This window comes from Manacus candei, unplaced genomic scaffold, assembly GCF_025592945.1.
Source record: "Manacus candei isolate 608988 ecotype Guabito, Panama unplaced genomic scaffold, ASM2559294v1 h1tg000047l, whole genome shotgun sequence".
In the NCBI taxonomy this organism is placed as follows: Eukaryota; Metazoa; Chordata; class Aves; order Passeriformes; family Pipridae; genus Manacus; species Manacus candei.
In genome coordinates, this window is record NW_026138095.1 from 3,844,963 (window position 1) to 3,859,596 (window position 14,634).

General features: G+C 44.6%; 1 protein-coding gene across 4 annotated transcripts in view; it reads left to right on the forward strand.

Annotated features, from left to right (window-relative positions):
- Positions 1 to 14,634, forward strand: part of ERN1 (endoplasmic reticulum to nucleus signaling 1) — a 30,694-nt gene that overhangs the window by 12,342 nt on the left and 3,718 nt on the right. For 2 of the 4 annotated variants that reach the window (XM_051797646.1, XM_051797645.1), the window contains 15 exons: positions 3,453 to 3,486; positions 4,468 to 4,540; positions 5,655 to 5,727; positions 6,785 to 6,907; positions 7,337 to 7,438; positions 7,891 to 8,152; positions 8,774 to 8,852; positions 9,496 to 9,658; positions 10,427 to 10,545; positions 10,923 to 11,114; positions 11,685 to 11,940; positions 12,686 to 12,776; positions 13,050 to 13,239; positions 13,709 to 13,808; positions 14,233 to 14,432. In XM_051797646.1, the coding sequence (XP_051653606.1) occupies positions 3,453 to 3,486; positions 4,468 to 4,540; positions 5,655 to 5,727; positions 6,785 to 6,907; positions 7,337 to 7,438; positions 7,891 to 8,152; positions 8,774 to 8,852; positions 9,496 to 9,658; positions 10,427 to 10,545; positions 10,923 to 11,114; positions 11,685 to 11,940; positions 12,686 to 12,776; positions 13,050 to 13,239; positions 13,709 to 13,808; positions 14,233 to 14,432 (2,057 nt within the window). The other 2 variants (XM_051797648.1, XM_051797649.1) reach the window with 2 other exon arrangements.

Here is a 14,634-nt window from a genome sequence, read left to right on the forward strand (position 1 = left end):
CAAATATCTGCACAGTCATTATGTTACCAGGTTCCTAAGAACTGCTTGTAAATAAACTTTTGGAGTTCTAAAATAAATCTTTATAATCTAGGATCAATGTTGTTTTGGCATCTTTGTTTTCTTAGTCGAGAAGGTGGAAAGGTTTTCAGACAGGATTTCATACCAAAATCCATCTGTAGGACATTGCAAGAAGTTGGCTTTTCTGCTGCTACAGGGAATGGAAGCTTGAGGGAGAGAGAAATGCATTTTTATCAGAGTTTTATCATATTTTCTTTGGAAAGCTTTTGTTCTGATGCCGAATAGTTAGTGCTTTGTTCAGGGGTTATCACCCTGCTGGTGGCGTTGGAACAGATGGGGCTGTTGCAGTGACTGTACCTAATTACAGGGAACTGCAGTTCAGGGAAATTTTGAAAGCAGGATGACGTGGTTGCAGTCCCAGCATGTCAACACTTGAGTGGGCAGCAGCTGGAGAGGAGACCAGGCCTCACTCTGACTTTTGCAAGAACTCTGGGTTTGACCCGTTGTGGAGCAGAGGGTGACTTCAGTTCCAGCTCATCCTTTTACTGCTCTGTATTCAGGCATATAAAAACTATTGCAAAACCTGGCAGCAATTAATTAAACTCAAGATTCTCTTTTTATCTCAGAGCGAGTTCTTATTTCAAAACAAACTCTGACATAGGGTTGGAACACAGCCCAACCCACATGAAAGTGAACGTGAAGGGCTCATTGTCTGTCTCAAAGGATCTTTGCAGAGCTACGACCTGAGTTCAGGATCATAAAAGTGTTAAGAAAATGAGAAAATTTGCTTCACCCCAGTAACAAAAAATGTAGAGAAGTGGCTCTCCAAGGTCTTTCCAGGTGGAAGGTGCTAGTGAGAGAATTCCTTTCACTTCAGCAAATGAACCCTCCCTGGGTTTGTGTTCACTCCTCGTGAACAGCCCCATGTGATGGAAACGAATCAGATACCAGTAAATGCTTTCTGACAGTTCTTACACGACAGCCAGTGCTGCAGGAAGCCATCACAATAATCAGTATTTTGGTTCCTGTGCTAAAAAAATTCCTGCTGCTTTGTAATAATTTCTTAATCTGTTCCATCTCCCTCTTCTTTATCATTGCTCGTAAATCAGATTTCAGTTACTAAGAAAACAAGGAAAAGCAGGATTTTTTTCACTTCTGGTGAAGCACATGATGGTACTAAAGAGAAGTTCAAGGACTTTCTCATGAGAAAGATGCTTCTGTACACACTGAACAGCTTGGGATTTGCCACAAGGCTTTCCTTCATGTCACCTGATATCCAACAGTGCTCCAGAAAAACACACTGGAGGAGTTGAAGAGACATTCATGAGATTTCTGGCATCTTTTATTAGAGGAGACATTGGTTGATGAAATTGGAAATTGTTATAAGTGACATTTTTCCAATACGTTTCAGAAAGATAAGCTTGGGGGTAAGAGATTAATGCAAGTAAATACTGCACATGTGTGTGTGTGTGTTCTTTCACTTTTGTGGTACTATGTGCTCGATAAAACTATGCCAAAATTCTCAGATCTCTGAGATAACTGGAGCAGAGTGGAGCACTTTTTTTGGTAGATAAAAATAGATTGCTCAGTTTTAGAAAATTAAGTGAAAACAAATTATTAGTCCCAAAATGCTTTAGTGTGTTATTATTTTTCAGTGTATTTTTGAGGCAGACAGGGAACTGTAGGAAAGTATTATGAACCAGGCTGTCCTGCAAATGTCATGGACAAACCATCAGTTCCTAGAAATCATAATCTGCCTTTTGAAATTTCCTGTAATTGTTCAGGTTTTCCTGAGCATTCTTTGGAGAAACCCCTGGAATACTGATGAGCTTGAGGAACCCACACTCCTCCTGCTGAGGAGTGAGTTGTGTCAGGGCAGTAACAGAGCAGTGAGGGAGTTTGGGGCTGGATTCACATGGTAGTAGTTTTATACTGTAATTCCATAGAACAACTTCACCCCACCATTTCATTCCGAGAATAAGCAGTCCTTTTATTAAAATGAAAAGTTTCTGAAGTTAATTCCAACAAGAAACTATTTTCTTGTGTTTTGCTGACAAGAAGGTGTTCGAGTGCTCAAGTTCATCCACTTTGTATGATGGTCAGCAAATGCTTCTTTCTTACCTGCTTTTCTTTAGTAACAGAGACATGGATATCATAAAGCTTGTGGAATACTTGGAGCAAACACTGAGAAATAATTGACATTAAGTTTGGAGTGTGGAGTGTCTCTCCCAGCACATCCTGAAACCACTTTCTTCACACAAGGGATAGAAATGAATTGCTTGATGTAGTTAATGGAGTAAAGGTCTGACTAAGCAGCGTGGTCTGTAGAGACACAGAGAGAGCACTGAGTCACTGCTTTGTTTGAATGTTAATTATTCTTAGGGCCTTTGATGTGTGCTTGGGTTCTCAATTAATTCAATGGAGTTTATTTTGACACCTTGGAGAATGTACCTGGAGTGTTTTATAGGCTTAAAGAGAAAAAAATTACATCCATGTAGTTATGTTTTGAACAAAGCTGCTTTGAAAGAGTTTGCTGTTGTAAACAGAAATCAGTGAAGTAAGAATAATTGTACTGTTATCCCTCATAACTTGCTTTCTGTCTCTGATATTCTGTGTATATCTTTGGGTGAGTGCTATTTTCAGCTGTGCTGCAGCCAGGGATCTGCCTGGCTGGGGGGTTCTTACGTGTTTTTAATCTGTTCTGTAAAACCAGGACGTTGTTCTAGGTATTACCATCAAACCCAGCAGCTGCTGTGGGGCAGAGTGGGACAGACTTTGTAAGTCCTGTGTCATGGACCCTGAATTTCTTGTTCTTGTCTTGCTTAGCTCTGCAAATATCCCAGTGCTCTCTGGCTGCCCAGAATCTGTGCCAGTTTCCCAGTCAAAGGCTCTCAAAACATAGCTGTTTTTGTTCTTATTTCCCTCCTGTTGCATCATGATGTTTGCATGGAGACAGAAGGGGTGAAAAAACAGTGTTTGCCTGATCTTTCATCCTCTTACTCAGGCTTATTCCAGTGTAAGGGTTTGATTTTCCCTGTGGAAGTGCAGATACTTTGAGGATTGCTTCCTCTGGCCTTCTGAGGTACTGCCAATAGGCCCATTTCTCTTGGGAATTGCAGAGTATGTCTTATAAATCAGGGTATTTCTGTGGTGTTGGCATCATGACTCAGGATTTGCTAAGGTCTCAGATATTTTGAGGTGTATATTGTGGGTAAAGCTGAGCAATGACTTTCAGGAGGCTTAAAATTCCTCAGGTGCTTTGTAGTTTCCCGTTTTCTGAACCGAGTTCCAGGAGCACAGAGGTGACACTTCCAAACTGGGCATCAGCCTTTCAAAGAGGAGCAAGGTGTGCCAGTCTTGCCTTAACCCTGTACCTGGTGAGTTCAAGGATTGAATGGCCACTGTTATGACCTTTTCTTTTTCTGTGTGTGCAGATCCTGTGCTCCAGGTGCCGATACATGTGGAGGAGTAAGTGTTCCCTTTATCTCGTTTGCTGCTTGTTTGATTTTCACTGAGGTCTTAAGGTTTGGTTTATTTTGAACCCAGACAATCCGTGTTCTAGAGAAGTTGCCAACTTTGCAGCAGTCAATCTGAGGTGGTTTGGGAGCAGATACAGAAAGGATAGAATTAACTACCTGTAATAGCTAAGAGGAAACATGGTGTCTGCAGCCTGTTCTCTGGAGCCCTTGCTCAGTTTGGGGATCAGGGTGGTGACTGTGCCACAACTGAGAGCTGTGAAATGAGAAACAGCTCGGGAGGGACTCTGGGTTTGTACTTACTCCCCTCAAATAAAGACTAAAAATAGTGAAGCACAGGAAACCAACCACCACCACCACGACCAGAATCTGCAAATAGCACCCTCAAGCTGTAAATTCAGAGTGGTGCCTCCAGCAGTCTCACATTTAGCTTCTAGCTAAAATCCAGGTTTGGGGCTTTAACTTTATGCCTGTGAAGTCAGTGGTGACATCCTTTCTTTTGTGTGGTTTGGTTTTGATCATAGAACCTTAGACATCAGGGTTTGGGTTTATTTGTGTAGTTTGGGAGGGTTTGCCTTTATCTCTCAAATTTACTTAGTTCTGGCAACTCTTTTCTTGTTTCTTGCCTTCCTTATGCTTTCTGGGATTTTTTATTTGGTTTGGTTTTAATTCTGTGGCATTTTAAGAGCATATAAATCTTGTTTAAAAGCTTTCACTCAAGTCATTGCCTGCTGTGTTTGGGTCTTTGAATTTTCAAATGCATTAGTAATCTTAGATTATATCAGTTCTGCAGCTTCTTTATATTTTTAAATTTTCACATTAATAAATGAAACTCCAAAAACTGCATAATAAAAAGTAAAAAATTTAACATTGGATGAACTTGTCTGTAAAGCCAGTACTGACCACAGTTTCTTTCCTGTTCTCTGAGAAGCACAGTACAGTTTATCATTTATAATTGCTGCTTAAATCCCAGGCCAGCGTTCCTCCCGGACCCCAATGATGGCAGTTTGTACACACTCGGGGGCAAGAACAGTGAAGGCCTGACTGTGAGTATTTCAGTTCTCTGCTGGGAAGTGCCCCAGTCAGCCCCTCACCTCTGCAGAATGAAAACACACTGATTTTATTAGAGCAGAATGGGATGGTCAGGAAATGATTTCTGCTTGAAAATACCAACACCACGTCTTGTCCACTCCTGCAACTTTCCTGTAACTTGCTAAAATAAAATCGAGGTGGTATTATCCAAATGTTGAATAATCTCTGTGTGATTTGATGGGAAAGGTGTACCCAAAATAATACCAGATGTGTCACTCTCACCCAAATGCCTCATTTTCTAAAGCCATTTGCCAGAGGCAGGATTAATGTCTGTGCTGTGCTGACTCCTTTAGAAGGTGCCTTTGAAGATCCAGTAAGCAGACAAAAGTGCTGAACCTTTCAGAGTAGTCCCCAGTCCCTGTAGCCCACAACTGCTGGCAAATGTTTGACTTTTGTTTTTAAACTTTGTGGTGACACTCAGATAAAATGTTTGGCTTCCCACAGGTTTTTTTCTCTGGCAGCTGGATGATTTCCCTTCAGAACTTCAGTGTTGTTAAACATTTTAGTAAATATTTATTTACTCCCCATTTCCCCCACCTCCCAGAACAGCCAGAACAGAACTTGCAAAATGATTCCTGGTACCTTTCCTGGGTGAATCCAGGGAGCAGCAATCTCTTTGAATCTATTCCATTATTCTGATAATCTCTCTTTTTGAATTACAGTAATTTCTGCTTAAAATCCCTATTATAAAATAGTTGGAGATTCCTCTTCCCTGTCCCAACAGTTCCTTTTAGTTCCTGCTGAGTCCAAGGGGGAAGCATTTTATGCTCATTGTTGGTGAGGATTTAAACCACCCAGACAGTGTTGGTGCTGATGGGAGACCTTGGACCCCCAGTCTTGGCTCCAGGCAGCTCCTCCCTTCTCCCTGCATTTCTCCTGCTGTGAATTCCCCAGGACAGAATTCCCTCTGCTCTGGGTTTGCAGGGCTTTGACCTGACACTTTGAGTTCTCTGGTACTGCAATAATACAACCAACCAATAAAAACCTGTCACCCTTTTCTGTGAACAAGTGTGAGGACTGTCACATCAATGTGAAGAAGCTTTTATTGTTTGTTTGTTTTTCCTCTAGAAACTTCCATTTACTATCCCAGAGCTGGTGCAGGCATCTCCCTGTCGCAGTTCTGATGGGATCCTGTACATGGGTGAGCTCACATTTTATCTCCTTTAGACTGTAAGATGTTCAGTGACTACAAAATGTGGAGAATCCCAGACAGGGAAATAGGAAATAGGCTTTATTTTGGGTAGTAATTATGATTTTTCATAAGCCTTTCTGATGACAAAAAAATCTGATTAATACAGAATTCAATTACCCTTTGAAGATTAAAACCCAACTGCTTTTCCTGAAGGAGAAAACAGCTTTTCTAAGCAGTGAATAGCCTGTATGGGGATTTTTGTTTGTTTTTTATGTGACTTCTACTTAAAGTCTTCTTACAATAATAAATGACATTGACTGCCAGACAGTTAGAATTAAATAGAAATCCCATTGCCACACAGTCAGACATCCTCCTTTATCTGAGGCACAGTCACTTCATTTGTGCTACAAATGATAACATTTTGGCTCTCTGCCCTGACTCATTTTAATTGCAGATGGATTTGGGAGGAGAAGAGGAGAAAGAAGGACAGTTATTACTTATCACAACAGTAAAATATGTGAAGATCAGGATGAATTTAGCATTGTTTTTGTGAAATCTCCTAAAGGCCCAGTCTTACTTCTGCTTCTCCACTTTGGTGCCTTTCCAGTAAAGGAGTGAAAAATGTGTAAACATGTGTTGGTGTCAAAGACATTCTTAAGCTTGTGGGTGACGGATTCTTGCGTGGGATCTTTGGTTACAATCCTTAATCAATCTGAAAGGTGACCCTCACTTTTTTTTTTCCACCTACTGTCCTTCAGTATGAGCCCTTCAGTCTCCTCTGTGAGCTCGTGGGATCTGCACTCAGAGCTCTCTTAGATTTTATCAGTGTGAAAAATCATTCAGCCAAGTACTTCCTGTTCTAAATGCTGTATTTGGGTTTTTTTTTCATCAATATTTGGGATTGACCAGTGATGAAGCTAAGCCTGACTATGAGAAACTGTTTTATTAAAAACACTTCATTTGTGCTAAGTTCATGAGGCTGCTAAAGAAAAAAGAAGACTGAAAAGCTGGATGGAAGTGCAGTTTTTCCAACTGAATGGTAACATGGCTAAAATTATGATTTCAGGTAAAAAGCAGGATATTTGGTACGTGGTTGACCTCATGACTGGGGAGAAACAGCAGACCTTGACTTCCTCCTTCACAGAAAGTCTTTGCCCGTCAACATCCCTCCTGTATCTGGGCAGAACAGGTCATATGCTTTTTTTTCCTGTAGCTTATAAGAAAATTGTGTTTGTTAAAGTTTAGGCTTATAACAAATGACCTGATGTTCAGGTTCAAGTTTTTTTCTTAGGAAAGCTTCTGTAAATTATGATTTTAGACTGTACACAGAAGAATTGGTAATAGATGGAGCATATCCACTGACATTGCAAGTGTGTGCAGTAACTGTTGGAGTTACACCAACACCATGGAGGTGCTGACTGGGAAAAAGGAATAAGTGTTGCAGACTTGTTCTTTAACCCCTCTATCGGTGTGTTCCTTGAGTGAGATAGTGTTGGGAAAATGCAGTGAGAGAGCAGTGGGGGTGTGTGTGGTGACTGAGGAGTGGCTCAGATTTGAGGTGATTGATTCTGTTCTCTCATAGGTTTTTTTGCTTCACAGACTGTATATTTTTTAACAGAGTACACCATCACCATGTACGACACCAAGAAGAAGGAGCTGCGATGGAATGCCACCTATTTTGACTATGCAGCTACTCTGCCTGATGAAGACATAAAATACAGTAAGAATTTGATTGCTGTCTCCCCCTGCACTGGGGTTTTGTGTATAGGCAGAAATATTCTGATTTTTTCTGTAATTAACCGGTGAGACTATCTGTCTGATTTCTGTGCAGTTCATCTTCTGCCAGTTTTTATCCTTCACATACTGCAATATCTCACCCCTCTTAGGTGGCTCCAGGTTAAGTGAATCTAAGAAGGTGCAGCTCTTGAAGGGGTTTCCTTAAAATGTAGTGAGGAATGGCAGGAGAGGCAGCAGAGCTGAGCTGTGCTGCCCCTGACTGCGGGAGCAGCGGAGCGCTGTGCTCTGGGACGGCAGCTGAGCTGCTGTCGGCCCCCTCTGACAAATGCTCTCTGATGAGCTGCTCTGCCAGGGAAGGTTCCTGTTAACCTGAGGCATAACTGTTCTGTTGTTGAAGCTGCAGCAGTCCAGGTGCCCTGTGTGTGTGTGTTGCAGAGATGTCCCACTTCGTGTCCAACGGGGACGGGCTGGTGGTGACGGTGGACAGCGAGTCCGGGGACGTGCTGTGGATCCAGAACTACGCCTCCCCCGTGGTGGCCTTTTACATCTGGCAGAGGGAGGGGCTGAGGAAGGTCCTGCACACCAACGTGGGCATCGAGACCCTGCGCTACCTGACCTTCATGTCCGGGGAGGTGGGACACATCACCAAGTGGAAATACCCCTTCCCAAAGGAAACGGAGACCAAGAGCAAGCTGACGTGAGTGTGAAATTCCCGTTGTTCTCACTGGCCATGTGTCACTAAAACCTTGTCTACACACAAGTCAAGGGTTGTGCTCCAAGTTGCAACACAGTGAAAAGAATACATAAAATCAGCTCTAGTTCTTCAGCTGCTATGTCATATAATACTTGATGTGTTACTGTATAAAGTCTGAGACCAAACCAAAAAACTTATCAGAAACTTAGGTTATACACACATAAGTGTATATTCCTAAGTTTTATCAGATGTTCTCTGTTGAGTAGTTTCTCATAATGCGGAATTAAATTGTTTTTCCTAACGTGAAGCCTTTGACATTATAAAAATGGTGCACAACATTTTGGGAAATGCCAGTTATTGAAAAATACAGAACTAGGACATGAGTTACATCAAGTGAGTAAGTGCTGGGAGTGATGAACTAACAATGCTTTCATAATCAGAAAGAATGCCTTCATAGTTCAGCAATACCTCAAACAGTTTTACAGATCCTGGCTTTTCAGGACAACAAATCCTGATGATTTGGGAAAGCCATGCACTTGTTCTGCAGGATTGTGCTGCCCAGGTTTTAGCTAAGATGGTAAAACATCCATTTGCCTGTTGCTAACCCTGCCTGTCTCTCCCCAGCCCAACCCTGTACGTGGGGAAATACTCCACCAGCCTGTACGCGTCGCCCTCCATGGTGCACGAGGGGGTCACTGTCGTGGTGAGTTGGGTGGGCTTGGAAAAAGGGTTGAAATGGAAACACACATAAAAACATATTAAACTAAAAAGGAAAATAAACCACTGAAGACTGTACATCTACAGAAATGTGGGGTTATTGCAGATTGCTATCGAGAAATGCATAGCAAATTCAGTGTGTCCTGAAACAATTGTCAGCGAGCCCGAGGACACATGGCCATGCTTCAGGAATCATTTCAATGCGGCAGAGCAGGAACTGCCAGGCAGGCTCAGCAGGAGAGGACCTGAGGTTACTGCTCTTGGTGGTGCTTTGTGGTTCTTGTTAAAATTGCTGATTTGTTCATCAAAGTGACTCCCCACAGAGAGGAAACTGCATCATAGTTTTGTTTTTCTCACTGTGGCTGAAGAGGTAGGAAATACAGATCCTGTTTAGGAAAAAAAGTAGGGGGAGTAATCTCATCTCCCAGGCAACATATCCCTGAGGAGGTCCAATGTCCAAGGCTGTGGAAGCAGCTGCTGAGGGCAGAGTGGCCGTGTTTGCTCACGGTGACGGTGCTGCCAGTAATCTCTGCCTGCCCCCCCATTTGACCTCCATTTTTTTATTTTGCTGCCTATTTAAATAGTCCAAGGTCACAGGAGCAATAACTGTAACCATAATTTCTCCCCAGCCCCGAGGCAGTGCCATACCCCTGCTGGAGGGGCCAAAAACAGAGGGAGTCACCATCGAGGACAAGGGCGAGTGTGTCATCACCCCCAGCACGGATGTGAAGTTCTCGGGGAGGCTGAAGGACAAGCACAAGCTCAACTACTGGAACGACTGGCTGTTGATAGGTGTGGGAGGCCCTGCCTGGCCTTAATTACCCAGTTCTAGCCATAGTTTCTAATTCATCCTCATTTGCATATGAATTAATGTGTTTAAGTATCCACTGGTCACTGTTTTTCCCAAGGCTCCTGTGACTCAGTGACAGGGTGAAGAGGGCTTAGCTCTGTGTATGGAAAGTTGTTTGTTGTTTGTTTGCCCCCTCCCTCAGAGAGGGGCACAGGTTATTTATTATTTACTGTAAATACTGTATTCTTACTTTCATTCTCACCATATGGATCAGATGGTCATGTGTTCCCCATTTTATAAATGGATTAAAACACAGAAGCTGAAGAATATTAAGTCTCAGCCTGTCTTGTGAGTCCCAAATCTCCAAATTTTGGAATTGACTTTTCATGGTATCTATAGTTTTGCTTCCAAAATGAGGAACTGTCTGAAGTTCAGTTTTTAGTGATGCCTACATGATGTAGGAGCTCTGCTCAGTGTGCAGCTTTCAGCTTCTTTAAGTGCCACCTTTCTCTTCCCATGATCCCTTTCCTTGTTAATACTCTCACTCCTGCAGTACAACAGGCACTTCCTTAGTTTGTATTCCTGTGCAGCCCTCTGTGCTGAGGGACCTCTGCCCTCCATTTTCCCTTTTCCTCTCCTGCATCTTATTTTGTGGTGTTCTGAAACCTTTTGTAAATCAGCTTTATATCTGCTCTTCAGCAAAGATGTTGAAATCAAGGATATCTTTCCTAAAAAAAGGACAACTTTCAACATTTGTATTTTATTTAAAGGGCACCATGAAACACCATTATCTGCCCCTACAAAGATCCTGGAGAAATTCCCAAGCAACTTACCTAAGAGGCCTGAAAATGTGATTCCAGCTGACTCTGAGAAAGCCACTATTGAAGAGGTTTGTGATTAATAATTATATGAGAATAATATATTATATATATGTGACAATAAGATAATATATAATAGTTATATGAGAATAATTATCTTACTGGGTGGTAAAAGAATATAAAGGAGTAGAAGTTGGGGAAGGACATGGAAAGGAAGCTGTATGGAATTACTTCACATTTTTTGTGTCAGATTTCCATGTCCTCAGCACACAGAATCACTGGTGTATGCTGTGTCATTCCTTATTTCACAATTAAGGCTTTCAGCTGCTTTTTTTTCCCCCACATGCAGGGATGACTTCACTTTGACTTTGGCAGGTTTAGAAATGACTAAAAATGATGTGGCAGAAAGGCCGGATGTACTGAGCTAACAGAGCTTTCTTGGCCTCAGGTCATTGGCATCGTGGAAGGTTCCTCCACAGAAGGGCCTCCTGCTGCCCCCCAGGACATCGAGGAGGCTCCTGCCCGGCCCCTCCCGCGGCCGGAGGCTCCGGTGGACTCCATGCTGAAGGACATGGCCACCATCATCCTCAGCACCTTCCTGCTCGTGGGCTGGATGGCTTTTATCATCACCTACCCCATGGTAATGCTGACCTGGCTTCCTGTGCTTTTGCGTGGGGGGAGAGTCAGTAACACTGGACAGCCAAGAAGTGATACAGGAGTTAGTTACCCACTCCAGGGATTTTCCCTCCTCCCAGATGTGCACTGGGGAGCAAAGGCTACAAATCTGACTTAATAGTGATTTCTTTGAGCCAACTCTGGAGAGCTTTCTTCTTTCATCTACCAGTTGTGGTTCTTGTAGGTGTTACTCTTTTTAGATAAGATCTTAACACCATTTGCTTCACTCCTCTCTTCCTCACCTGAACCAGTCAGGTTTTCCAGGTTTTGGATCCAAGCCTTTATCCTTGTTTAAAGACACCTGGCCAACCTAGTAGCAGCTTTTGCCATAATAACCAACCCCTGGGATTTCTCAGCTTGGCAATGGAAGTTCAGAATGAGATTGAAACCCTGTGTGAATGTTCCCCAGCCTGCAGGGCTGGCAGGGACGCGGCAGGAGAGTTTTGCTCCCACCTTTCAGATGCAGCTCCCCAGTAGCTGTAGGGCTCCCCTGTGTGACCTGACTGTGCAGTCTTCACTGAGGTCTCTCTCACAGAGTGTCCATCACCAGCAGCAGAGGCAGCATCAGCTGGAGGAGAAGATCCAGCTCTTGCAGCAGCAGAAGCTGCCCTTTGGTGCCCCCAGTGACCTCACCCCCGAGGCGGATTTCCTGGACACGTCGTATGGGCGCACGGAGAGCTCAGCTGGCAGCACCCCAAACCTGTCCCCACGGGCCTCCAACCACTCTGCCTATTCCAGCATCTCCACATCCGACGGCGGGAGCTGCCTCTCCACTGAGCAAGAGGAGGGAGGTAAGGCTGACCCCGTGGGGTTTGTTGTGTCTCTGTTTCCCCAGTCTGTGCTGATACACTGAAGTAGTTACTGGTGATATTTTGTAGCTCAGCAAATGAAAAGAACCCATCCTCCTCATCCAGCCTGACCCTCTGCACACCCCAGGGCACTGACCCTGTGCAGGATTATTTGCATTACACAAATAGCTGAGAGGTTGTGCTGCCCATGGCAGTGTGTTCCTATAACCTGTAGCCATTCCAAGGAGAGGGGCATTTAAATAAAAACACATATTATGGTGATTAACTGGAATCAAGGACTAAGAATTGCACACACTGCCTGCCTTCGTGCCTGGTCTGCCTGTGCACTCACTTGTCCCCTCAAAGGCTGTTCAGGGGAACTGCTACTAAATCCACTTCCATAACTGTCAGTCAGCATTTCCTAAATTCAACATCTATAAACTTTTACAAAGAGCTTGGCTGCTGAGAACCACTCATCTCTCACTGCCCTGAGCCATCATCTTTGCAGACCCTCTGTCAGGTGTTGTGTGTGTGTTTTGACTCTCAGTGTGGGATCATTTGGTCAACAGAGTATTTCCCTCCTCAGGGTGAGTGCCAGTGTGGAGATGCTCATTTGCTTTCATTATCTATGTGTTAAATTTAAACATGAGCAAAGAGACTTTTCCAGACTGGCCCCAAAGGCTGTGCAGTTGTAAAAGGCTGCCTTGCCCCATCCTAAACCGGTCCTTGTTCCTCTTTTCTTGTTCAGATGAAGATGCAAACCGAGTGATGGTTGGCAAGATTTCCTTTAACCCCAAAGATGTACTGGGACACGGAGCTGAAGGGACAATTGTTTACAGGTAGAAGAGAATGTGTGCACTGAACAGACCAATGAATGTTGTGTTTGCATTAGGCCCTTTTAATTTATTTTTTATAAATGCCCTCACATACCTAATGTGAACAGAAGTGAAACTTTCTGCATGTGTCTGGAGTATTTTCACGCATTTTCTTCAGCAGCAAAAACTTTTACTGTACTTCCCTAAGAAGTGTTTAGTGCCCAGACATCCCTGATTCCTCTGGCCACGCTTTGTGCACAGTGTGAAGGTTGGTGTGGTTTCCCTCGCTGCCTGCAGGGGCACCTTTGACAACCGCGATGTGGCAGTGAAGAGGATCCTCCCCGAGTGCTTCAGCTTCGCAGACCGGGAGGTGCAGCTGCTGCGGGAGTCGGACGAGCACCCGAACGTGATCCGGTACTTCTGCACGGAGCGGGACCGGCAGTTCCAGTACATCGCCATCGAGCTCTGCGCGGCCACGCTGCAGGAGGTGACACGGGGAACTGCTCCCTGCAAGGCCCTCACTGCCCTCCAGCTTCAGCTGCTGAATGCCTGACACAGGGATGTTCCAGTTACTGCCACGTCACCTCTGTGACAATTCCACATTCCTGGGACAGGGGTGTTTTCAGACCATCAGGAAGACACCCCTAACCCTGGACTGATTTAAGGACAGACACTGTTGTCTTTTGATTTTTTTCTAGTCATTCTCCCCCTCCTACCACCCAGACTTTTGAAAGCTCTCTGCCCTTGTTGGTGGAGCACAGTGCTCTACAGAATTCTAGCCCTGAAATGACACTTAGAGATCAGCACCTTCAGCCAAAACAAAGCTCTTTTCCCTGTGTTACCAGCTGGCACAACGTACCCAGTTGAACCTTTCTGGGGGGGTGAAGTGCATGGATTTACCATTTATGCAGCTGCTGAGCAGTGTTGGGGCTGACTCTGCTTGTTCTCTGTTGCAGTACGTGGAGCAAAAGGCCTTCAGCCACCATGGCTTACAGCCCATCACTGTCCTGCAGCAGACGACGTCTGGGCTGGCGTACCTGCACTCCCTGAGCATTGGTGAGAGCCTCTCCTGGCAGGGCTGCATGAGGGGGACGTTCTCTGCACTGGAAAAAGAAGAGAAACTGCTCTGGTTCTGCTCTACCCATCTGGCCTAGTGGCAGGTGGCCCTGCCCATGGCAGGGGGGTTGGAATGAGATGGTCTTTAAAGGTCCCTTGAAACCCAAACCATTCTGTGATTTGACGCCAGCCTTGTCCCTGTAAGATTCTGCTGCCCTGGAGCACTGAAGCTAGTCCTTACTGTTAGTGCAGGGGGCTGCATTTCTTGGATAGAAGTCATATAGAATATGAGGACTAGTGGTGATGGAATAAAAAAGTGATGACAATCCTTTAAGTCAGCACTTCAGTTCAGCCCTGGGAAAGGTTCACTGAAAGAGATGCAAATATTGGGAGTGCCTGAGTGGTAAATGGGTGTTTGTAACAGTCCACAGGGACCTGAAGCCCCACAACATCCTGATCTCGATGCCCAATGCCCACGGGAAGGTCAAGGCCATGATTTCAGACTTTGGGCTGTGCAAGAAGCTGGCGGTGGGTCGGCACAGCTTCAGCCGCCGCTCGGGCGTGCCGGGCACCGAGGGCTGGATTGCTCCAGAGATGCTGAGTGAGGACTGCAAAGAGAACCCTGTAAGTCCTCACCCTTCCCCAGGAGCAACCCAGACCCTGCAATGCACAGGACTTGGTGCTTGGGCCTTCAGGCTCCCTTGCAGCTCAGTGTGCCATTCTGGAAATTTCCTTCTGCTCCGAGATGCAAAATAACCACCCTGTGATGATCAGAGTCTTCAGGGGGAAAAATATGTCCTTGCTCTTAAACGTTGTTTCTTTGCAG